This window comes from Ambystoma mexicanum, chromosome 9 (genome assembly GCF_040938575.1).
Source record: "Ambystoma mexicanum isolate Mex_15411 chromosome 9, UKY_AmexF1_1, whole genome shotgun sequence".
In the NCBI taxonomy this organism is placed as follows: Eukaryota; Metazoa; Chordata; class Amphibia; order Caudata; family Ambystomatidae; genus Ambystoma; species Ambystoma mexicanum.
In genome coordinates, this window is record NC_090931.1 from 1388355775 (window position 1) to 1388382179 (window position 26405).

Below are 26405 nucleotides of genomic sequence, written 5' to 3' on the forward strand. Positions count from 1 at the left end.
ACAGCTCCGGTTGTAAGTTACTTGATCCCTCTGTCCTGGACTCTGGTGAGGGGACTCTGGAAGAAATATCCTGCTTGTGGGTCCTCTGGATGGCCACAAGGTTTTGGCTGGATTCACACTTCCAAACACAATGCCCTTGATAATGGTCAGGGGTCCCCAAGCATTGGGATTCTGCAGCCTTGGAAAGTCACAGCATGTCAGGGTTTACGCCAAAATGAAGCTGGTCTCGAGGCTAGTTGGTCCCACCAGCACAAGGGAGGAAGTCTTCCCTTGTGGGTCTTCCTAGTCAAAACGAAAAAGGGGTCAGCACAGCTGCAGGGCTTCACCAGGCAGTCTGCGGTCCAGGAGGGTGATGCTGGCGTCTCTTCACGTCTTCTTCAGATGTTGTCCTCCAGTGGTCTACTCTGCCTCTAGTCCCAAAAACCTCACCTTTAAGCAATTTCCCATTCATTCACAGCCCTAGGGCTCTCAATCACCCAGCAGGGTGGCTGTCCTGCTTGACAGCCAGCCAGCAGGCCAATTAGAACTGGTTTCACTCAGGTACACCTTGAGACAAAGGACAGGGAGGTTTACGGACCCTCTCTCACTTGCTGCTCTTCCAGACACTGGAGCCTGGGCGGGCAGGGGACTGGGGGGTGTGGGGAGAGGAGGTGGAATAGTGGTGGAAGGAAAGGATAAGTCAGCAGAAGGTTTCTTTAGAATCGGGAGGATGGTAGCGTTCTTAAATGAGGATGGAAAGATTGAAGTGGATAGACGGGGAGTTAAACAGTGAGGGATAGACTATAGGAATAAGTATGGATGGAATAGAGTCCATTGGGGAGGAGGTTGGGTGGGGCCGAGCAAGCAAGAGCGAGGTCTCCTTATTAGTATTTGGAGTGAACCTAGTGAGAGTCTCCCTAGAAGGTATCAAAGAAATAGGAGTTGCATGATAGAAGATTCAATAGCAGAACGAAAAGAAGAGACCTTAGAGGTGAAATAGAGGGCAAAGTCGGAAGCAGAAAGAGTGGAGTTGATCGAATGATAAGGGGTAGTGGGAGAAAGGAGACGAGAGGGTTTGTAAAAAGCCGTCTAGGATGTGAAGACTGGGAGTGTAGAAGGTTGGAAAAATAAGTGTTTAGCAGAGTGGAGACAGTTGTCATACAGAGCATAGTAGGAAGCGTAGGAGCTGTAGTTTCCTACAGTTTTTAGCTTCAACCAGCATCTTTCTCGTGGCCAGAGAACACGTCACATGGCACAGAGGTGGAGAGAAAGCCATGGTTGAGGGGGGTTTTGCGTAGGATAAAAAGTAGAGATGGGGTAGAGTGAGTCAAGAGACGAAACGAGCAAAGAAGAAAGAACGAATGCAGCCTCATCAGCTGTCAAAGTTGAAAAGGATGAATAGGAGACCAGATTAGAATTGCAGGTAGAAGTAAAGAGTGAACTATTAAAGTTGCGCAGATCGCACCGAGAGTAAGAAAAGGAGGTTGAGAGAGGGGAAGAATGAGAAGGAGAAGTTAGGAGGATGATAGAAACGGAAAGAAGATGGTGATCTGATGAATAGACGGGAAGTGAAGACACAAAATGTAGCAAGAGAAATAAACATAAGATCTAAGCAAGATCCAGCGATATGGGAAGGGGGGAGTAGAAAGAGGGACCAAGAAATGACAATCAAGAATAGAGATCAACGGAAAAGCAGAATGTGTCGTTGAAAGATGAAGGTTAAAGTCACCAAGAACTATCGGAGGAATAGTAGAAGGTATGAATAAAGACAACAGGGCAGCAATGTCCTCACAGAATGAGGCTACAGGCCCGGGTGGGCCGTAGATTAGTAGAAACGATATAGGAGAATTAGAAGAGAGCCTGGAGAAGATGGGAATTCAAAGGAAGAAAAGGAAGGCAAAGTCAAAGTATGAGGAGTGAGAATAAAAGAGGAGTGATAAAAAATGCTAGTGCCTCCACCACGGGAAGATACACGCGGGGTATGGCAAAAAGATGTAGAAGAGGTAGAGAATGATGCAGGTATAGTAGTGTTAATAGTAGGAATCCAAGTTTCAGTAATACATAGGAAGTGGAGATTTAAACATAGAAACAAGTCGAGAACAGCAGATTATTTGTTACCGAGTGATCTACTGTTCCATGGTCCAATATTAAGTGAAGTAGCATTAGAAGTACAGAGGAGATGAGTCAAGTTAACAAGGTTCCGAATGGACGTGTGATGCCTGAAATCTGCGGAACATGGTGGCATTCTGAGCGCCAGAGTCAAGGAACCCAAAAGTACTGCAAAGATAGGTAGTAGTAAACCGAGCAAAGAGATGGAACCCAAGTACCAGCTGATGCACGAGCAAGGCGTGTCGGCAATGTGGGATGAGGGAATATAGTCTGTACCTGCAGCAGTGCAACAGATTAACAAAGCATCCCGGGAAGGTGATGGACCCGGCATTAAGGTGCGTTGCTCCGTTGACAGCTGCAGACAGTGAGGTCTCAACTTTCCCTGACTTCGCCTGGGCTTTCCCTGACTTCGCCTGGGCTTTCCCTGACTTCGCCTGGGCTTTGGCCAGGCTGGAAGTGATGTACCAAGCAGGTCGCGTGGATTGGCTGGAACTGGGTGTGAACACAGGCGTCGCTCGGCAACAGGGGATGCTCGTTGCTGCACTGCAGGAGCAAGCAACACAGAAGCTGTGCAACGGGCCGGCAGATGTCAGCAGGGAGCCTGCACACGCCCTCACAAACGGGCATGAGGCAGATGAACACCAGTCCAACAGCTGATAATAAGCACGGACCCCGCAGACAGCGAGGTATCGACTATTCCATCAAAGGTTCTGACAAGCACAGAGACAAATCCAGGTACTCTATAAAGCAAATGCTCCCAGATGAGGATAACTCCAATTACTTAATACTTCTTAACATCACCAATGATAGCTTATTAGTTCAGTATTTATTCCTTATGGACTTGTTTAATTCTCCATTTCTGCTCATCCTGCTCTGTGTGGGCCCGTTGATCTATGGTAGTCTGTCTTGTTCTTACTTATGGCAAGTCTTAATTGCTACATAATTTTTTCACTGTCCATATTATGCTATACACATTCATTCTATATATCTGCAAATATCAACGAATCTTGGCTCAGGTGCAATGCGTTTGTCTTGGAAGCAAGACAACACAGTGCAACACAGGTTCAAACCCCGATCCCATGCTTAGAAACTACTTGTTGGTATTAAGTGCGTTCTAAAAAAGAACAATTATAATGATAACTACCTTATCCCCCTTCCTTTTGTGTGTCCCATTCCTTCCAACTTAGTTTTTCGTACTCAAGATATATTGGTTCATAATGATGTTTCAGATCAAATACTAATTGCTGTACTATTTTACTTAACACTGAACAGAATATTTAATCCATTAATGATTTTATTTGTTTTTTTGATTATCATACCTTAAAATGTATATTCTAATGAGTATTAAAGTTATGCCGTGGAATGTTAAAGGTTTGAACAACCCTATTAAGAGACAAAAAGTTTTAAGACATTTTGGGAGAAGATTGGCATTGCCTGCATTCAGAAGACTCATTTAGAATCTACTGAAGAAAAAAATAAATGGTCTAGATTGTGGGCTAAACATGCGTTTTTTGCACCAGCTGTTGGCAAGAAAGGAGGAGTTTGCATTCTCATTCACAAAAATTATTGATGCCCTTATTAATCCGTCAGTCACAATTCTTAATGTACCGTCCCAATGCCCCGATACTTGATTATCGGTTAATTTGAAACAAATGATTCTTCGGAAACACTTTGATCGTCTTATTGCATGTGGTGACTGCAATCACTCTTGACCAGAAATCTGATCCTAAATTTATTAACTACAATGCACAAATAATGTATTAATTTCATACAAGACCTTGCCCTTCTTGCTACGTGGCACTTCTGCCATCCTGATGCCAAGGAGTACACTTTTTTCTCTTCCCACCAGAAATCCTTTTCCAGGCTTGATCATACATTCATTAATCCTTTTAGTGTCTCAAATTATTCACTCACAGATTGGCCCCATAGTTATATCTGACCACACTCCAGTCTTTCCTATACTTGAATGAGAACAACAATCTATTCCTACTTTTTTGTGGGGGGAGTTCCTTTCTATTAAATGGCCCTTCTTTCATTCAGCAAATAAATACCTTCTGTACCAAATTCTTTATTAACAACCCACTGGATAATTGTATTCATAATAATTGGGGTGCATTTAAGGCTACCGTAAGTGGTTTTATTATGCATCAAGTTGTGAGTAAAAAGAAACAAAATAAAGTGTTCACATGGTCTGCTTCACTCAATTATGTTACTTGAACCATCGTACTTTAATCACTCTACGGAGGCTACTTTTAAATCCCTTAGGTCTAAACTCATTGAATTTAACAAATGCAATACTAATTAAGCTTGCTCGTCTTTGCTAAGGACTAAAGCCACATTTTATGGTGGGTCTAATGTATTTATTTAATTTATTTCCATTTTTAGAGTGCCCCAAACCCAGAGGTATCTGGGCGCTTGTTACAGTACATAGGTGAAACAGTCATATTGCATGATATGGATGAGTAGGCATAATCCAATATAACAATGACAGAAATGACGCAGCTTGATGGAGTGAAGCTAAAAAAAAAAAAAAAAAAAATCAGGTAAGTTGTTAGCTTCCAATCTCAAAAGAAAAAAAAAGTCTCATCATTACTTTTGTTATTAAACAAGGCATTAGGGTAACTGGGGTAGAACAGATTAATAATTCCTTTTTTGATTTTTACTCGCCTGATCAAACCTTTCTTGAGAATAAAACTATTCTGTGACTTTCTACAGAAAAATAAAAAGATTACTGATCGCACAGTAGACTTATCCTTTTCAGATACTCCAATTTCATTGCAAGAAGAACAAAAAGCTATTCTAGATCTCAAAATTGGCAAAGCCCCGGGACCTGAACGTTTTCATATTGATTTTTAATGTTATTTCTTAACTATACTCTCTCCTAAACTTCTTAAACCATTTTACAACTTTAGGTCACATCTTAGGCTCTTTTAGTGAAGCCCTACTCATTTTATTTCCCAAACCAGATAAAGATCCTTCATATATTAAAAACTATGAACCCAGTCCCTAATTCTCTAATAAATTCAGAATCAAAAATATTAGTTATAGCTAATAGATTAGATGGCATAATGCCTAAACTGGTTAATATTGATCAATCTGGTTTTATTAAGGTTAGATATGCGTCCTCCAAGGTTTGTAGTTGAAAGACGTAATCCAATATTTTCGAGGGAGAAAAGACTGAAGATTATTTTTTCATAGTAATCTGTTCTTTTCTCCCCTGAACATTTTTGACATACCAAACGCCAGACCACACCCTCCTTCTTACCTTGCCTCTGACTTGCTGGTCCCTGCGACGCCTGTTCCCTTTCACTTTTTCACTTTCTTTTTTCTTTACGACTGCAGGACAGCTGCAGGTGACATCCCCCACAGCCCTTTTTTTTTTTTTTTCAGTTCGGACATAGTAGCACTTGTGTTCGTAAGCTATGATTGGGCTTGCTCACTGTCCTCCACCAGGCTGTTACTATGTTCTCAGACCAGGAGAGGTCTATCTCCATCTATCTGTAAACTAATACCAAAGACTCCTTAGCCGAGTCCTAGTAGCACTTCTTTTCTTACACCATGACTTAACTTGATCATTATTTCCTCCAGGTATGCCCTACATTATCAGTACAGGCGATGTTGAGCTCTGTTTATCTTACTAATCTGGGAATGAATGTGCAGAACTACAAACCCAGGGCCTAGTAGCACTTATGTTCGAACAATAGGATTGGGCCTGATCTTGTCATCCACCAGGTATACAATGTGGCCTCTGATCAAATGATGCTTATCCTGATCTGTCTGGGAATTAATGCCCTGAACTAATTCACCCGGACCCAGTTTCACCTATGTGCTGAAGCTTTGTTTGGGCTTGCTCCTTTTGTCTCTTGTGGATAATGCACAACGCTCTCCTATCATATGACCTTGCTAGCGCACTCAGCTCTCACAGGGGACAATGATGCAGCAGAATTCCCCAAGTCATACCAAAAACTACAGTGTGACAAGCCATCTATTCATTGTGAACAAATAGCCGGGACCCAGAAGCACGGGCCCACTAGCACCAATACACCAGCATTAGAGATGGACTGACTTATTCGACCTTCGGGGGAATACCCTCCTAAATCAGGCAAGGAATCCGGCAAGGCAAGTGTGTGCAAGTGAGATCAATTTGCCATCGCATGCTATCAATACCCAAACCACTCACCAGACCAGGAACCTCCAACCTGCGCTGCATATAACAATTTCAGACACACACACCGCAATAACACTGCCTGGTCTGTGGGTGAACCTTCGGGTTCACAGAGTACTAGTCAGACAGGGACGACCGTAGATCTGCAATCGATTAACTCAGTAAAGTTTAGAAAGCAGGAAACTCAACACTAGACACTGCCAAGCATGGAAAAAAACGCTTAAGCCTAGTAATCAGAACAAACTCCACACTAGATGGACAATGTCTCAGAGAAATAAGGCTCAGCACCTCCAAACAATTGATATGGTCACCCTGGCAGGCACTGTAAGGTTAGCAGGAACAGGGGTCCCCCTCTAATCCACAGATGCTCACACATACCTATATGCTCACTCTCTCCTCTACACCAACAAATGGTAGAATTCAGCTATAATCCTCAATCAATTTGACCTTGCTGCGCACATACCTTTACACCTTCATGAGCAACTCAGTCTTTAGAACATAGTTATATCCTACGAAAAACCATCCTAGCCGCACACAACCTCACACACAAACTCCATTGCCGTCAGAATGCAGATACCGAGGTCAACTCGGCCTTGCTGCACACATTGTACTGATCTCACACAACCACAGCACCACACCTAGCATTAGAATGCAGCCACACAGCACGCAAACTGTACTGGCTGAACTCCTACGGAGTGCACCCAAGCACATCTACTATCTTACTCTTTCCACTGACCTGGACTATGGTCCCCGAGGGCGTTCAACCAACAGCGCTTTGAGATCATACCAATGATGTAAAAGGCGCTACACAAATGGCCCATAACATAAATCATGGCACAATGCTTCAAGGTTTTTCCCAGAACCCAGTAGTTTTATAGCAGCACAGCAGTTTACTATTACCACCTCAGACATCTACATACATGAATGTGCTGCACAAAAACATTTGTCCCACAGCAGAAATACTGTGCTCCGGAAGAAAAATGTATCATCAAATATTGTGCCATGAATATTCATGTTCTAATGAATAGTCTAGACAATTCCTACACCTGCCAAAGAAAGACCATTAAAAATGGTCCATCATATGACAGGATGCTGTATGTAGCGGGTGTTCATACACCTAGGTACTGCTCATATATACCACCATGCTGCTCCTTGCCCCAGCAGTGCTGCTCAATATGTAAATGTTGCTGTGTGTGCCAATGCTGAGAGGGTCGAATGCAGGGCACCTCGAGGCTGCAGAGGTCTGCGCAGGGCTTACATCTGGGAATATAGTAAAACCATGCTGCTCTACCCTGAGGTTCGCCTCTAACTGCAGTATATTTCCTAGCTGTACCAGCAGTTACCCCTCTGCCTGGAGTCACATGCAGAGCCCTGGAATTAGTCCCGCTCCTCTCCTCCCCTTACTGCCCCCTCCAATCTTTGCCCATTGTCTTGCTGACCAGAGAAGAATGCTTGAGAGGACCTAGGATAAAAAAGATATCTTGTATTAAAGACCCTGCAGCATTAATTGCTTGAAATTAACAATTGCAAAAAGGGACTATCACTGAACAGTATCCACAATCTGGGCAATGATATTGTCTATTTATTGAATCAGTATCATATATATGTCCATTTTGCACTCTTCTTTATGATTTAGTCACTTTAGTGTAAAGAAATGAATATAAACCCAATGTTTTTTGTGTTTTTTTGTTTTTGTTCTGTGAATATAATTGTGTTAAAACATTTATGTACACTGTAATCTCTCCCCAAAAAAACGTTGTCTTCTCAATGTACCATGTGGATGTACTTGTATTTTGTTCTATCCTTGGTTGAGATTATAACCTTGTTGACTTCCGATTATGTGTTCCGGTTTTCTTTAAATATATGATTTTGATGTTCTTGGAAGTAGAAAGTGATTGTCTTGTATTCTTCCTAAACTATATTAATTACCTTTTATTTATTTCTTAAACACTGGAAGCCTCACCGCAACATTTGTCCTTTGAAACACAGAACTACTTCACTATTTGGGTGGTTATATAAGAACAGCGGTTGATCTTACCTTAGGATTTCCGCAATCCGGAAACCTTTCAAAATAATAATTTATTATTTTTAATGAAGAAAAAATATGAAAATAAATAGTAGCAAGGGTACATTCTTCTGCTTAGATGAGAGGACCTAAGGGCAGGTAATGTTGTTGTGCCCCGAACTGAGCAGATTGTGCTCTTAAAAAGGCTGTCTGCTCTCTGCAAAAGACTGGAGGATGCACAGAGCCGGCCGCATAATCGGCCTTTAAGCTGCTAACCCACCACCCACAGCCTTCAACCTGTTTTTAGCCTGATGCTCACGTTAATTTAATTAAAATGGGAGACTATACACCCCTTTTTAAATGAAGGCAGTGGCATCTTGGTACATTTCTTTGTGGTCCAGCGGCCTGTATAGGCCTACAGCCAGAGGAAGCCTAGAGTGTCAATATTGTTGCTTTTCAGCTAGATTCATGCTATATAAAGACCAAAACTAATATTATTGCTGAAAGAATATTTTCCTCTCCCTCTCTAATGAAAAACGTAAAAATAGGTTATACAAAAGTACGCCATTGCCTAGCCATGACCTTTGAGGACTATACCACTAATGGCAAGGTTACCCGAGAGTTTACTGCCTTCCAATCTGGCTTGGGGCACCCCAACTCTCTTCTGGGTTCTCACACGCCAATTGTGATTCAATAAAATAAAAGGAAAATGTTCTCTGGGTTTGAGAGGGATATAAATACCCAATCACATGTTCGAACCATTTAGTCCTGCAACTAATACATATTTTAGTTTAGTAATATTAACAAAAGTAAAAGATGTACGGGTTAAGGGTGTTTAAATAAGTATGTCATCTAATACTGAATATCATTATAGTTTGAAGGTGCTGAAAGTTTTGGGGGCAATTCCATACCTACCACTTTTTTGGGTGTCGTAATTACAGCCAATTTTACTGCACTGCTGAATTCCTCATTTGGGGTTAGAGTGGAGGATTGACTGCCATCTGTAAATCCCCAATGGAGCCTTATGGACTCCAAATATGGGATTAACACTGCCATACCGCCACTTGTAATCTGGCGCCAATTCTACCAGACTGATTAGCGGTCACGGATCCTGGTAGTATTTCTACAAAAACACCGCAGGAATACCACCAAGCTCTGAATGACCCTCTGTATCTCGATAACACACTTCATATACGAGTGTTGCAGCACTAAATGAAAAATGACACGATTTCTCAACTCAATGGTACTCATTTATCAATTATCCCAAGAATGAAAAGTTGAACCAAGCCCCTGCAATGCAACCTTTGGACCCCTTTATTAACAGGCCGGTCATGAAGGGCCACCAGCAGTAAATGCCAGGCTAAACGTGTAATCGCCTGCATGCTGCTGTACCGTCTAAGCTTTCACGGCATCTCAAACTTGAACAGAAGGCTTTTAGTGATGCATGCTTCTGGGCTCACAAAGAGGGTTGACTAGCAAGGCCCCCAAAATATCCAGCCCCACAGGCAATCTCTGCTCCCAAAATGTAAAACCTAATTCTCTTTGGTGCATTAAAAATCTAGAACAAACTGCCAGTTTTCAGGTACAAGGTTCCCACTCTGTGGAATAGTCTTACATTCGCTGTTTGACAAGAGAAGAGCCACAAGCCATTCTACAAGCTCCTCAAACTGATTGTTTGCCCAATTGTCACTCACTGTGAAATGAATTTGAATTGACTGAAAATGAAAGGGGCTTCACCAAGAAGCACTGTAGAAAGGGCATATGGATGACTGAGCAGCCACATTGCTGAGATTTACATAGTCATGATGTAGTAGCCAATTCATTAAACACGTTGGTGGTGGAGTAGGACCTGGAAACAGCAAATGGGACAGCAAAACTCATTAAATACATCATTTTGGAGTCCTCCTTGCCCAGCACCTCAACAGGGAGAGAGCCAACTGCCGTTACTCAGTCTTTCTAAAGCTTGTATTGTGGTGCTTTCTTGCATTTCTCAACAAAGACCTTCTGGTGCCTTAGGTCAATGAGTTCAAAGACGCTCTTACCTTGTAGAGGAATCCTGGGGGCATGTCGGTCCTGGCAGCGGCAGGGGCACTGCTTTCTACAGTTCCATTGACAGTGGCTGAGAAGGTCTCCACAACGACAGCAGGCAGGGAGCTCTGAGGCTACAATTAAAAGAGGGCAACACAAAACCAATTAGAAAAGGCGAGCCAGACATGTAACTTTTCTCTTCTTCACCGCTGCATGGATTTATTCATAATTTACAGGGCAGTGATTATAAACTGAATTGTATTTTGGAGTGAACCGCAGTAATCAACCAGAACGATTAAAAACAGATTATGCTAGAGCGCCATTTGAAATTGAGACCATACAGCAAATCTCGCTCCATTTCCTTTTGAACCCCCTTTTTAAAATATCCCCATGTTGGAGTCACTCTTTGCACACTTTACACCCGTCTTTTTTTCCCATAGAGGAGTTCATGCTTCCAGATCTAATAACACCCCCCCTCTACTCCCAGTACACGGGTCCCTCTTTCCCCAATCCCCACAGAGGAGCTCCCCTTTCCCCTGAACTCCACAGAAGAATCCCCTCTTCCCGCTGATCCCCACAGAAGAACCCCTGCTTTCCCCTGATCTGCTCAGAGGAGCCCCTGTTCCCCTGATCCCCAGAGACCCTCTTCCTCTACTCCAAATACAGGAGGCCCTCTTCCCCCGATCCCCACAGAGGAGCCCCTCTTCCCTGATCCCCACAGAAGAGTCCCTCTTCCCCGATCCCCACAGAGGGGCTCCTCATCACCTACTCGAAATACAGGAGACCCTCTTCATCTGATCCTGACAGAGGAGATGCGCCCCCTGCCCCACCACAGAGACCCTCTTCCCCAGAGCCCCTCTTCCTCTACTCCAAATACAGGTGGCCCTCTTAACCCGATCTCCCACAGAATAACCATATAATATCCCGATCCCCACAGAGAAGTCCCTCTTCCCCAATCCCCAGTGAAGAATCCCACTTCCCCCCGATCCCCACAGATGAGCCCCTCCCTTCCTCTATTTTAAATTCAAAATGCTATCTTTCTCTCTTAACCATATAGGAGTGCTCCGCCTTGCTTCAGATAGAAAAATGTGTCTTTTCTTTTTCTCAATCCCCTACAAAAAGACTTCTTCCCCCTTTTCCTCTATGATCCACACACTGGAGCCCCTTCATGAAATCTGCAAAACAGATGTCCATTTTCATGCCAATTTATGAGCTCTCTATACCACACCATTCTGGAGCCTCTTCGTTTGTTTCCCCCGTAGGGAGCACTCTTCTTCCATACACAGAAACCTCCTTTATTGGAAGCACAATCTCCCCCTTTCTCTATTACCTATTTTAAGGATGCAGAAGGGAGAGACTGGCACACAGGTGGCATGTTTGGGACTATAGACGTATTGGCCAAATGAAAAGCAAGAGAAAACCTAACTTTCCCCAACTCCAAGAGGGGTTCCCTGCCTCAGCTAAAATACTAATGAGTCTGTTAGAATGCACGTAACTTAAACAGTCCACCGCTGTGTGTCAAATCCTGTCCGTCTCTTACGCTTCTAACTACAACTCAAGCTCCATTCCCAGGAGAATGACTTCCCTACTCCTGGTATTGGATTCCAAAAAGTCACAAATCCAACAAGGGTTTCTTGTTCCAGCTAAATACCAGGGGGAATTACTCCATTCCACGGATTGAAAATCCCCAAATTATAATTCACAAAACTAGCCACGAGGAATGCCCTGGCTGAAAGGTGGTTTTATAGTTCACCACTAACCAAGGTGGAATGATTCCCTTCCCCTGGCGTCTTAACAATTGTACCTGGTATGCAAGTACCAGATAAATGACTCCCTTCCCCTGGACCTTCCTTTTCTTCTTCTCTTCTTTGCACTTGAGCCACCTGGCTCACTCCGCTGCCCAGTACTCTTGCGAGGAAGAGGACTTGTCACATTGAAGATTTAATTTTGGGTCCACGAGATTTGGTTCTCGTCTTTTAGCCCTTGGTTCACTCTCCTGGCATGGGCTGCCACAAGGAAGATGACTCGTAATGCGATTTTTCTGGGTCTTTCTGACCCTTCCCTGGTGGTCAGTGGGATTTACTTGAACACCCCAATGAGGACGGTATCCTCTTAATGGGGGTTCTATGGGTCCCAGATTCTTCTTTGTCTTTTCATCAGCCCAGCAACCCTTGACGTGTACTCCGGGGACCCACCTTCACGCTCGTACCTCAGGTTAACTTCAGGGACCTTTACGTACGGCTGTGGCACTTTCCGGGACTTGAGCTTGTCTTCCGCCTGCTTCCCCCGGTTGTCTGCTTCGGGGGCTGACTGCTCTGCATGGTTTGGCTCCCTGTTGTATTGATACTAGAGTGGAACTGCGCAAACGCCCTTCTCACAGTGTTCGTACCACTGCCTTGCCTGTATGTTGCTTAACCCGCAGAGTTCAGATCCTGGATCCTGAGTTCAGATCCTGGAGAGCCACCTTCCGCTCTCTGCTGGCTGCTCTCCGGTCTTCACTACACAACTGCTCCCACGTCAGATAGCTTCCACGCCTGCTGCTACTACAGGGCCGACTTGACAACATTGTAAGTCTGTTGTTGATTTTTATTCAATGTTTCCAGCCTAGTTTGGGCCCATTGTACAAGTTCTTCCTCTCTTATTACTCTGCATGGCCAACTCCTCCCAGTACCTGGATTACTTGGGTTCCGGTAGCTCTTCATAGTGCTTTCAAGGACACTCAGGTTTTTCGCCTTGCAACAATACATTGATCTGCTGTCTAGAAAGGAGGTTAGTAGAAGAAAGAGGGGCCTGAGTGTGGGGGTGTGTGGCTTTCTTATAAGGGCTGTACCCCAGATGTTCGTCCTTGTCTGCAGAGGGGCTTGGGGGGAGAATCCCTCCCCATGAGATCCATCCGCTGTGTACCACCTCCAGGGGAACTATCGGGTAGCGGCAGCCCCACCTCCCTGGACTCATGGGAAAGAGCTCTGCCTCGAGCAGAAGTGGCAACATCTATGGAATCGTCACACTATATACTGGTGTCCCTTCTGTCCTCCATGCAGGAGTATATTTTCTGCTGTCTCCCTTGGCTTAGCCCTGGTAATTCCCCTTGTAGAACCTTTGTATTTTTTTTTCAAACAATACAGGCAACCAACTTCCTCTTTTTACCATCCCCCTCATCATCTACTGCCCACAAAGGAGGCCCTCTTCCTCTATGCTTGATCCACTCATCCATTCTTCAACATATCAGAGACCCGCTCTCTTTTTCCCCATATGGATGCTTCTTCCATTATGCCCACGCTAGAGCCTGCCCCCTTCCATACTGCTGCACTCTTTGTTTAAGACTTTTCCCCTCACACCTGTGTGGTTCCCAGATAGGAAAGCTTCCCACTATATTGAAGTAACTGTCTTCATTGTCAATATTGGAATCACTCTTCACATATTCTAATACTAGACGTCACCTTCTATACGTTTTGCATGCTCCAATTTCCAGTGGTGCACCACTTGGACTGTAGTGGGATCTTTATTCTGCCACTCCCAATACCGGAGTCACTGCTCCTACAATATCTTCCCCCAATTTCTTCCACTGGAGCTCCTCTTCCTTTGGAGCTCCTCTTCCTCTGGAGCCTTTACTGTAGCCCGTTCGTCCCCAATTTCTGATTCTGGAGCTACTCTTCCTTCATTCACCATACCGCCCTAGATATGGTCCTTGCTGACTGCCATCTTCCTTCCATTAATCCATCTCTGGTGGTCTCTCCTCATTCCACTGCACCAAATACTGCCCCCACTCCTTTTCCTCAGATCTCCTTTTTACAGAAACCAATCAGTCAGTCTTGCCCCCTACCTATACGGGGAGGGGATCCATCCACCTTCAGGAGTCACCTTAAAAATGCTGCATGTTGCTTCCTCGACGTATCCGTTGAGGGAGCACGTGGGGTTGTGCGTTTATCCTTCTGTGGTGAGGGTGTGCCCCTGTCGCTGGGATGTAGTTTCCACATAGCAGTACCGGTGACCTGCCTGACGGGGACGGGAACTGAGAACCAGACGGTTCAGCGGGTATGTCTTTGGCCACCACATCAGAGCCATGGCTGCCGCTTGAATCCTTGACACTGGAGGGACCTACGTCGATGAGGGAACCACTCTCAGTCTGCTGCATGGCATAGGCCACCCACCGCTTCGTCCGCCGATCTATTACCGTCTTCGGATGAAAAAGTTGGCAAGACTTGCAGGATCGCTTGTCGTGATCATGAGGCAGACACTTGTTATACTTTCAGTGAGTGTCCTTCTATGGGTACTTTCCGTTACAGGACAGACAGAACTTAAAGGGAGTCCTCTCTATAGTGGAGGTAAAGGGTGGCAGCCAGATAAGAAGGGAAAAGAAAGGGGTAAAGGAAATGCATTCTTAAAGAATCAAACCCCGGGCCCCACTCTCACTACTGTATGGGCCTGGCCGGCGGGCTGAGGCCACGCGGTCGACATCGACCAAAGCACCAGTCGCCTAAAGTCATAGACCTCTCCGGCGTAGGAGTTCACAGGAGCCATCGAAGACTAAACGACGGATGGTTGTGGGACAAAGAAGTTATAACTTTTTGCAATGCATCTCTTACGAGCTCTGCATATGGCGACAAGCTAGATGGGCAGAAAAAAACTATCTGAGGGACCTCGGCGCGTGAGGGATTTTGGGTACACTACACGTCACGTTAGGGATAGTGTTACAAGCACGCCCATGTCGACTTCCCCTTTCGATCCTCAAATGAAAGATGCAATACTCCGCGTCGCACGATATGCACAGCATGTGATTCTAAGCAGATTAACAAGCATCAGAACTTAAGTTACGCATCAGCGGGTTGTGTATACTGGCACATTATATAAAAAAAAGGATATTTCAAAGTGAAGGATTACCAGTTGGTACTCCGCACCAAATTGGGCTCATCACATAAACCATCTTATTGCTCCCCGGCGTGCACCTGCTGCTCCAACACACAGCACTTACAATCTGCCCCTGCCACCCATTAATTCAAAGGAACAATGTTACCCCTAATCCAAGACCAGCAAAAGCGCTGGTTCAGATGTTTATCCAACAGTCTGTGGTACTGTTGACGATAAATTAGGCTGTTCTATACCAGTGGATGTACCGTGGGTTACGCTACAGACTGGAGTGGGGAGATTCCGCTTTTTGCAAACCCATTTCCTTAGTGGTAGACACATGTGAACAGAACTCAGTTTTCATGATCAGAGTCATAGTTTGGAACCTGTGTAATGTTAATTGCCACTTGTGTGGATTTATAGTGCTCTGGGGTAATACATGGGCAAATTATGCATATACGTGGACAGTGCTCATAGAAGCTTTGATTGCAGTGTTGCGTTTGAGGTGAGCCAAAGTAGATGGACATTATTCCTATTCAGCAACGTTATGTCAACCTTTCCAAACAATCAATCAGCTATTTAGCTCAAACCGAAACTGCCATGCTTGATTTAAGGGAAAATCTTGTTGAGATTGTTGATATAGGCCAGATAGCTATGCCCAGGCTCCTTGACCTCTCAGCAGCTTGTGATCTGGTTGATCAATCTTTGCTGCTCAAGAGGCTAGTCGAGATTGTCAATTGCTCTGAAACTACTACGGTCTGGATAGGCTCTTTTCTTGGTTCGCTGGACTGCAAAGGTCTCGATTGGGGATTCTAAGGCACCACCTGAGACCTTGTGCTCTAGTGTGCCACAGGGCACCTGCCTCTCTCCTACAAGGTTCAACATTTACACCCACCCACTTTTCGATCTTTTGGATAGTGTTGGAGTTTAATACAACTATGCAGATGACACCCAGCTAATATTTGAGCCGACGGGGGAACTACGATCTTGATGCATCCAACATAAACCACACATATGTTCTGATCCAAACATGGATGACTATGAATTCTCTGCCACGTAACAAAAGCAAAACTCAGCTGCTGATTGTAGGCTCTGCACAACGTCTGAGCAAACTCAATGATAAATACAGGCAGTTTAGGATCACTGACTGTTCTATCCCAGTTGTGTCATCAGTGAAAACCATAGGAGTATGTGACTCGAAATCTGACAACGATCCTCCTCTGCATAGATTACTAAACTGCTTAGACGGATTATGCCTCATCTGTCTAGGACCATTGGTGGCATGTGCCTTGGTCAATTCTAAAATTGATTACTGCAACAGCTTAATGGTGGGCACATCGAAAGCTAACTTGAAAAACGTGCAGGTTGCTCAAAATGGCGCAGTGAGAGCAGAGTGTGGTTTGGGCAGGACTGATCATGTTATTGGGTCCAGAAGGTCACTTAATTGGCTGCCTGTCCAACATAGAATTGCATATAAAATAAATGTCTCTCACACAAATGTCTTGCAGGCAAAGTACCAGGCTACCTGTCAAGTCGGCTGCGTGATGCCCCTGTAGCGAGGGCTCTACGATCTAATGGGAGCAATAATCTTTTCCTTCTTCACTTTAAACTGAAAGGCTTTGACGGAACAAGTGTTGACGTTGGTTTACCTAGTCTGTCAAACTCCCTTCCTCCCGATCTTCATACTATCCTATGTGCCTTCAGCTTTAAGGCGGCAACAAAAATCTATTTTTTCAACTCTAAATACTAGTATGTTGACTCCTTGTCTCATTATCCCGCTGGACCTTGATCCTCAGCTCCTCTATCGATTATTTGCCTGTCTGTCTTTTATGTGCGCACTAACCGAAATGCAAAAAAGCTAATTTTAAAATGTTTAAATACAAATTAAAGAGTGATATTAGGATTTAAAAAATTTGAATTTCAGAATCCAAAAGCAAAGGCAATTTCACAATTCCAAAAAGTAAAATTGAAAAAAAATATATTTTAAAATGTGCTCATATTTGGGAATTCGAGGTTCCTGAGAGTAAAAAGGAGTTCCTCCATGGTGCAGCAGCACCATACAGAAATCCCAGCAGCTCAACCAAGTTGCAGGAATTCCTGTCTAGTACGCAAGGATCAACATTCTGAGTTTCATGAGCCGACAGTGCCCATTATTACAGAGTCAGGAAAAAGTAAACCCAATCTGCTGATCTAAGGGCACCCATGACGGCCGCCATGTTTGTCATGACGGCCATTACTGAAGTTCTCCAACTTCAGACTCACTGCATACATGCACTCAAACAAAAGCACAAAATCCAGAGATGTCAAAGGCAATGTTGAGTCATCCAAGTATAGATGGGTGAAAAAAGTAAGTTGGCTAAACTGAAGGAAATCATTGTTTTGCACAATGTCTAGATTTAAAATACAGAGCATATATTTTTTTTTTAAAAAGGAAAACAGTAAATGAGTTCTAAACAATTTCCAAAAACCTTCCAAAACATTCAGGAATTCAAATTGGGGTGGTATTTTGCTTCATTTCTATATACGATTAATAATAAAAAAACATAATGCATCATGTTTTGTGAACCATTGTCAGTGTAAACCTGCATTTTCTGCGGGTTTTCTGTGAGCATGGGATATGGTCACGTTGTTAGGCGCGCAGGGAGGGTTTTAGAACGTTGATAGTAGGCTCCACCAGCAGGGGGATTGGGGTTGTCTGAGGTGATTTCACCTAAGGACTGTCGTGGGCCCCCCTGCTGGCGAATACAGTTGGATAGTCCCCGTGGAGGATAAGTGTGCCGGAGGGGATCGGTAGAGGCAGAGCAGCGGAGAGGTGAATGAAGACAGAAGCTCGAGTCTGCCACTGAGGGCATCTCTGCCCTCTAGTGTCCAGTGACGGTCCCTCCCGATAGGCCATCTGCGGAAGCAAGTCTCTCTCCCCCACCCTGGGGCCAAGGGAGTGCGCCGGGGCCCATAACTAAGGGCACACTTGGTGGGTGTTTCAACCGGCAAGCCACCGCTACCCAGAGAGAGAGCGGGCGGTGTGTGCTCAAACACTAAGAACAGGCTTCCGAGCGCTGCGTGAGCCGCCTACTGGCTAACACGCGGCCCGTGGAGTGCCCGGATGGATGATCATTTTCTCCTCTCCTGTTCCAGTGGGACACAGAAGCAATGTAAGTTAACCTACGCTCCAAAGAAAGGAGTTTTGGCCGCCTTTCGGAGACGCTGTGAAAAAGGAGCTGTGGTGCCCGGCGGGGTTTGGGGCCACCAGGGACATCATTTAGGGGTCGCCAGAGGTCGCAACTGCGACCTCTGAGGTCTCCCTTACGACCTCTTTTTTTTTTGTAATGCAAGCTCATGGGCTGTGACCATGTGGCTCTTTAGTTCTAGTGTGGCTGGCTTTCTTGTTAAAGCCCCTTAAAAAAAAGAAGAAAACGAAGAAAGGGAGTGAGACAAGTCTAACACTTTCAGCACTGACTCTAAATAAGAAAGAATAGGAATACCAAATAATGTGTCTTTCTGGAATTCTACACAACAACTACTAGACTCATTAAAGGTTTATTTCAGGCACACTTCAGGGGGTGAGTCACTGATTTTAGTCTGTTCTTAAATGCCTCAACTCAGCCTTTCATCCTTCTGAGGTCGATAAATGAATACCAACACAAGTTGGGTGATATTGGGTGTATATTTTTTCTATATAAAGCGCTTAAGCGTAAGTGCTATATAATAACAGATCATTATCATTTGGTCATGGACGTCTGCTTGCATTCACAGTAATTTGGTAATACGGGCCTATACACACTGATCATAATGATACATATGGCGATCCATTCTTGTATGAAATGTACATCACATTATAGCGATATCGGAACCGTATTTTTTGTAGTGTACAATGCTATGTGATGTGATAGCACTTCCTGTTTTGTCAACGGGTGAAAGGTCGCATTCCATCACATCCCGCGATATCACTTTGGGGTGGGGTCAAATGACATCACTTCCTGTGATGTCACCAGGGGGTCAAGGGTCGTGTGATGTCACTTCCGCTACCCCTGGCATTTTGGTGAAATGACATCCCTGGGGGCCACCCTGATACTTGAAGTCTTAGACCCATGCTGGTATATGGGGATTGATCCGGTTCCAGGTGACATATTAGCCTTGAGGGGTACAGTGATTTGACACGCCGTAGTTAGTACTCTTCACCCGCTCTGTGGACAGAACGTGATAATTCCCTCTGTGATGGTTTTTCCGAGGGAGCCTTTACGAAAGCTGTACTGAGGGGTTACGGCCCAGTATCTTGACTGGGAAGCTTGATGTAAGGTAGTGTTAGTGGGGTAGTCTGCAGCTACCTGTGCCAAGGGGGAGTTGGTCCGATCAAGTTGAATATTTATTTAACCAATGTGAATGCGCCCGTTCTCATGTGACCTACATGATAGTTTTGAATATCTATATACCAAAGGTGAAAGCGTGCTTTCTCATGTGATTTACATGATATATTTGAATATTCATTTACCAAAGGTGAATGCGCACTGTCCCAGGTGACCATTCTGGTGTATACAAATATTTATTTAACCAATGTGAATGCGCACGTTCTCATGTGATGTATATGATATATTTGAATATTTATTTACCAAAAGGTGAATGTGCACTTTCCCAGGTGACCACAGTGTTAAATATGTGTATATTAAGTTAAACAAGGCGAATGCGCATGTTCTCAGGGGATCTCTCTGAGGTATATGAAGATTCATTGAACAAATGTGTATGCATAAATTCCCAGGTGCCAGCACTTAAATATATGAATAGTTATTCAACAAATTGAAATGAATTGGGTCCCAAGGGCCCCACAGGACCCACTGAGAAAAACCTAAGGCAGAAAACGTGCAATTAATGATACCGAAAAGTGATGAAATGAAAACTGTTGAACACTGTTACTTTCCTGTACTGTAAGAGAGAGCCTCAGTTAGGAGCTCAGGAATGTAATATGGCTCAAGTGTAACAAGGATTGGTTTGACTATACAAATATATAAAGGAAAGGGGTTCTCGCTTATTACTGTGTCTGTTTATTTAACTAGGGGCACTGGTGTAGCTGTTTCCCATATGGGTGGACCTCCCCTTGGTCCTTACGAGGGTCCGTCCACATTTCCCCCTCGGTACTCCCAGTATGCACATGTGTACAGTGAGGCGTCAGACTCCTTTGCTCAGGTCTCCTACAGGTTGCAGTCCACTCATACATATGTAGAAATCAAACAAACAAGGGAGAGGCACCTTACATAAGGAATTTGTTTTCATCCATTCCTACAAAATGGAGGTATGCGGTTTCCATTCCTGGTTAACCAACCACAATGGCATGAAACGCGTAGAGCGACACTGTTCTATTGTGCGGCACAGTGGACATGTTACGAGGCTATTGTGACGTCTCTTGGTCACCACAGTGCGTATGCATAAAGCATGTATGGGATGCAATGGTAAGTCTACTGCACGATCTTACCGGAGACGTTGCTGTTTCGGAAGCAGTGGTTTCAGTTTTTGGCTGCACTCCATCCACAACGTCAGCGACCTCGGGCACTGTTGCTTCTGCGCTCACTGGCGCCTCCTCGGCTGGCTGCAACAAAGGACCACAGTGTTAATTGCCAACACCATTCAAACACAATATAGCAGGAGAGGAACTTGGTCCATACATGCAGCGTGGCCAGCATAGAGAAGATGGCATTCACAGTGAGAGAGAGAAAGATAATTGGGGAAGTAAAAGATTAGGATGTTAGTTTGTAAGTTTAGACGCTCTTAATTGACGTGACATTTCTTCATTTGACCTGACCGCCCAAATCAATCAGAGAGGATCCGGATCTAGGAGACCATACACTATTGATGGCAAGTCTCATCAAGGTGGCCACTTGAACCCACTCCAACACCTCCATCTCCCATTTGCACTGCATTCGGGTACAGGTTGTCAGGGGGCGTCAATTTCATCCCCCATACTGGGTAGTCAGGTGCCTGAAGAATCGAAGATCAAAGTGCCGCCCATCTGGCCAGCTTCTGACCAGGTTCAGTCTAGCTGTGCAGCTGCAGAAAGCTTATTTATACCAAATGCACCCTCCAGCGGGCACCAGGCAAAGTTCCCAAACACAATCCATGATGCTGCAGGTGGACCCTGCATGTGTTCTAGCAGAGTCCTTGCCCTTTTTTGCATCACTTTGCTAGCAATCAGGGGAGTTGCTAGGTCTGGTACAGACCTGGGGCTAAGCTGATGTCAGAACTGTTGGGACTGGGATTCTATCCGGGGCTACAACCAAAAGATCAGGGGCTATAGCCCCCTTAGCCACCCCCCCCCCCCCCAGCAACGTCCCTGCTAGCAATCCCTTGATTTAGACATCCCACAGCCTGAGCTTACCACCATTCCTGTACGCTTCCACTTTTATGCTAGTTTATGCTGGCGCAACATCAGTGTCAGATGGCTTGAGATGCAATAAAGTTCCTGGCAGGTAAATCACTTTGGCACTGTACTGACAGTATAGTTTTGCAAAAGCTTCAGAACAGAGCGCAAGATTTTCTTGTCATGAATTTGCCCTATCCAGTGGGTGACGCCTGCATTACACATCAGCAAGCACCTCAGCAACTGATCTGTTGTCCTGCAGGTCGAGTGCTGCACTTCCATCCCATCCCATCCCACCCCACCCCACCCCCTGCTAGAGATGTACTCCATACTCCATGTTTCTTATGATTTAATAATAAAGACATTAAAATAATTCAAGTCCAATTACAATGATCTTAGAGTGCAGAAGCTGCAAAAAAAAAAAACAATCACTGAAAATACAACAAAAATATAGAGGCCGCCTTAGCCACTCCATTCTAAAATAAAAAGTTCCTGTGCAACAAGCAATGGTCCTCATCATGAGTGTGACTGCAATTCTGCCATCTCTTTACATGACTGTCGCCAAACTGGTTTACCGTTACACCATTCAGTCTAGTGATTTAACCACCGCATTACATGTGGTGATCAAGCAGTGTTAATGCCCATTTTTTAGTCCACGGGACTTCATGGGGATTTTTGCAGATTTATTGCATGCAGCAATTTTGCAACAGTAAACCCCGATTTTGGGGGGATAAAGTGGAGGATTTACCTCCAGCTAAATGTTGGAGGTAAACCCTTCATTTCGTCTCGTCTGTGTGGTAAAATCAGCGGTAATTCCGTCACCATCAAAAAAAGGGGCAGTGATGGATTGAGTCCCATAAATTACCCAGAATGACAAACTCATAATAATGCCCAATCTCTGTAGCCCAGCCTAGGCCCATCGGTATCATCACAAAATGCAGAAAAAGTAATTATCAGGAAGCCAAACATAAACACACGGTTTCAGATTAATTACATATTAAAAGGGTATTTTTGTGTCCTACCTGTCAATACGCAGCAATCAGGTTTGAGGAATAACTGCTCTGGATATAGAGTGATTTTGGAATACAATGCTTCTTGGCTAGGAATAGTTCCTATGAGATGGAATCAGGTTTCCACCTTAACTCAATTAAGTTACGCCAGTGTGGCCTTTGGCCCTGGTAGACGGTTAAAGCACTACTGTAGTAATGGAAAGACACCTTCAAGAATTCCACTTTAAAATGTCTGCCAACTACTGTTTCTGAACACTGCTTCAATATGGCCGACTGCATTGTTAGGAGAGCTCAGTGTTCAATTTGCGGAAGTGAGGGAACAGTGGGGGGTTTTGGGGGCTTGCCAGGGTTCAGTCTCTGCACTGATCCCAACAGTTATAGTAATATAACAATCAACAGTGTGTACTGGCCAGGGTCTATGCATCTTGAGCCAACTCATTGTTCTACAAACACCTGATGACCCAGGTGGGCAGGGCTACATTCAGTTGGATGGGGACAATGCTGGACACTGATGCTAGACATGCCCGCACATGCTCCACTCAGCCTGCATGACATTGCTGCTAATTCTCTACTGTAAGAACCATCCAGGTGGGTTGACAACAGGGCAGTCACCAACCAGCAGCACCAACACCGGGCAAAGTCAATGAAAACACCAATATCGAAGAGGACCTCCTGCCATGAGTGCCAACCTCTTCTACAAGACTATCTTTCTGCATTGTGTAACAGGCAGGTTCATCAGTTCAGCAATGATTGTATCTGCATTTGTCCATCAATTTACCATAGGACACAAGCAGGTTTGCTCTTTTTTCTGTGCATAGAGTGTGAACTTGTTCCCCTTGCCACCAATAAGAGCAGAGCATAATCTTAAAGAGAATGTGTTTTAAAGAACACTCAACATTAATTTCAAGACACAACTAATATGTTATGTCGAATGGTATCTGGAAATCACCACAGCGCACCCATCACCCTCAAAGAACCTGTGGGAGTTTAACCCCAAATATGTCAACACTGCATGAAGCAGCCGTGGGTGGTTTCAACACTGGGCAGGCAGTGGCCCACCCTAATGTGTCGGAGGTATGCTAGAAACTATTTGGGCTCTTGCACTTATTTTCTTGCAAATTAAGCACTGGGTGAGCGTGTGTTCCAGTATAGTTGGTATAGAACCTGTTCCTGCCAGAGAACCATGGCCAGTGATCATATGGGGTGCCCCCTACTTCTGCTTTCCATTGTGGCTTCAGGGCTACTAGCCTGGTACTTTCTCTTTAAAACACCATCTGGAAGGAATTAATCATCCTACGGCGTTGGGGGCTTCCCCAAATGAGATTTCTTTTCATGTCTGCACTAGGATCCAAAAAGGTAACATGTCTTTCGTGGAGGGGGCATACTTTCTCCGGAAAAAAAGTAGTACGTGAAATGGAAGCATCTTAGCCTTGATCGAGTACTGACCGAATACGGTTTCCAAAGTCCAAAGGCCCCAATGGAAATAACTTAATTGCACATTTACTGCACCTTCAACCAAACCACGGACCACAGTATTGCCTGATCACTTTACCACTAAATTCTTTAGTCTTTTGTTCTGTGCTCCAATTAAGCCCAAAAAGGGAGTGAGTCAACATGTATCCCCAAACCCTCAACAGCTTGAAGCCCTCAGAGATGTAACTTGAGGCGGAGAAGGAACTCTGAATCAAGAAACCCGTAGTGGGGTCAGAAACGGGGTTAGCAGGAATCAATTGAGGACAGGCTGCCGATGGCATCATGGAGACCCAGAGCACAGCGTCCCCTCCAAAAAGGACACGAGAGAAAGACAAGCAACCACAAAAGGCTTCAAGCTCACAAGCATACTCCCACAAGCCACCCCCCTGTGTGTACCGATGGTCAATCAAAGGTGAATATTAGCCAGGTTTGCGCCCAATGAGTTTGGTAAATAGGAACACACATTTTCTATGAAGGATGGACATAGAACCAAAATGCACATATCATGCACACCTGATCCTATGTAAAACATCACGATCATGACCACGACTCTGCAGCAATGTCTTCAGTCATTGGCAAAAGAGGTATGGTGCCTTCCCACCAATGTTGGGCGTGTCAAATTTAGTGCTGCCAGTTCTATCACCTCAGAGTCCGCAACAAATGCACGGACCACACCAGTGTTCACTCTTTATGAAGAAGCAGCCCGTTTAACTATTTTTTATATTTTCTTTTTACTTTGTGTGCGCTCAGATTACCATTTTGTTTCAAGCGTTTTCTTGCTATGATCAACTCCGTGAAGGTTTAGGGAATTGTGATTTCATCTTTTCCACCAGGAAATATATGCTATGATTACTGTCCCACTTGCAAATCGATGAACACTGGAGGTGAAGGATGGGGCATGGCTTATAAAAAGGCTGTGTGCAACTGAGCAAGCAATTCATCCCACTTCCAATCAGGGATAACACTTGGCCAGAGACCCCACCAGTCCCAAGGCGACTTCCAGAACAACAAGACCACATACATCTCACACGGATATGTAAAACTTGTAACATTTCCCACGAAATGACTTCAAATATCAGTTTAGAAAAGTAGAAAACGTCTATTATTTTTCTCGATGAAAGAATTAGATATGTCAGGGGGTCCTTAAGCTACACTATTTTATTTGCGGTCAGGATTGGTTTTTGAATGCAAAGTATTTTAGTCACCTGCAAATCTGCGTCAATTCCCAAGTGTCCTTCCTGCAGGGTTAAATCAGGGGTCTGACTCACAAATGGAGTCCTCTCTTGGTCCATGAAGAAGCAGGTACAGTCTTTTGCGAATTAAGGGGGCGAGGGGGGGAAGAGAGAGAGAGAGAGAGAGAGAGAGAGAGAGAGAGAGAGAGAGAGAGAGAGAGAGAGAGAGAGAGAGAGAGAGAGAGAGAGAGAGAGAGAGAGAGAGAGAGAGAGAGAGAGAGATGAAATGGGGCTTCAGAGGGTAAAATCACCCATTACGAAATTCCCATCAATGTGGAAGAAAAGAGGGTGTCGGAGGGAGGGTGGCAGGGCAGTTCTCGGGGTACAAAATAAATAAAATAAATACTAGAAATCCGCCTTTACTGCTCGTGGGAAGCCGCTTCAAATCGGTCTACAAAAGCTGCCTTTTTTGGCTGAGGTTCGACGTGCAGGGTTATGACAGAGCCAACTTTCAACATATAACTCTTTGCTTCCTTTAACTTGCCTACTACTTCCAGGACACACATCTCCTTTGATGTTGTCACCTCCACTGTTGCTCCTGCACCGACCGGGTACTGTACATCTGTCAAAACACCCTTTAGGTTTTGCTCATCTCACTCCGCGTCTCTGCTTAGTTGCAGTTAATAATGCTTCTCTCGCTCACTAGTCTGTGTCAGAGCCTAGAGTCTATGCGCACCATCTTTCATGTTGCTGTAAGACAATACCCACAAAAGCATGCTTCTCTTGAGTACTGTACCTTTGCTAGCACCTCTGCACAGGACCTTTGGATGGTTTGTACCACAAGTTCCAGATAACTTCTCTGGCACATTGTTTATCAAAGTCTCTGCATGCCCCGCTTTTGAGAATTTGCACCACAGCTCCCCCAAAGCAATTCTCCTTCCGTGCACGTGACTGTATCGGCGCCTTTGAGCTCTGTCTTTGGAGGGTTCGCATCACAACTCCCACCAAGAAATAGTTTGGTGCAGCCGACTGCAACAGCACCCTAGTGCTAGTCCTCGGAAAGGATTGCACCACAACTCAATGGTGACTGGGATCTATTAACTAATGTGGAGATTTGTTTATCTATAGGGGTACATGCGGATGAAATGTATCGTCACCAGCACTGCTGCATAATCAAAGACTGAAGGTTGTAAGCAGATCGATTTTAACACTCTCTGCTAAGAAGGGATGTGTCATTTTTACATGAACAGCAGGTAACCGGTTGCTGTTTATT

General features: G+C 44.7%; 1 protein-coding gene across 19 annotated transcripts in view; it reads right to left on the bottom strand.

The window, feature by feature from the left end:
• Nucleotides 1–26405, bottom strand: part of BIN1 (bridging integrator 1) — a 508669-nt gene that overhangs the window by 60778 nt on the left and 421486 nt on the right. For all 19 annotated transcript variants that reach the window (XM_069616790.1, XM_069616788.1, XM_069616789.1 and 16 more), the window contains 2 exons: nucleotides 20596–20709; nucleotides 10301–10420 (listed from right to left, as the gene is read on the bottom strand). In XM_069616790.1, coding sequence (XP_069472891.1) covers nucleotides 10301–10420; nucleotides 20596–20709 — 234 coding nt within the window. The remainder of the gene's footprint in view (nucleotides 1–10300; nucleotides 10421–20595; nucleotides 20710–26405) is intronic.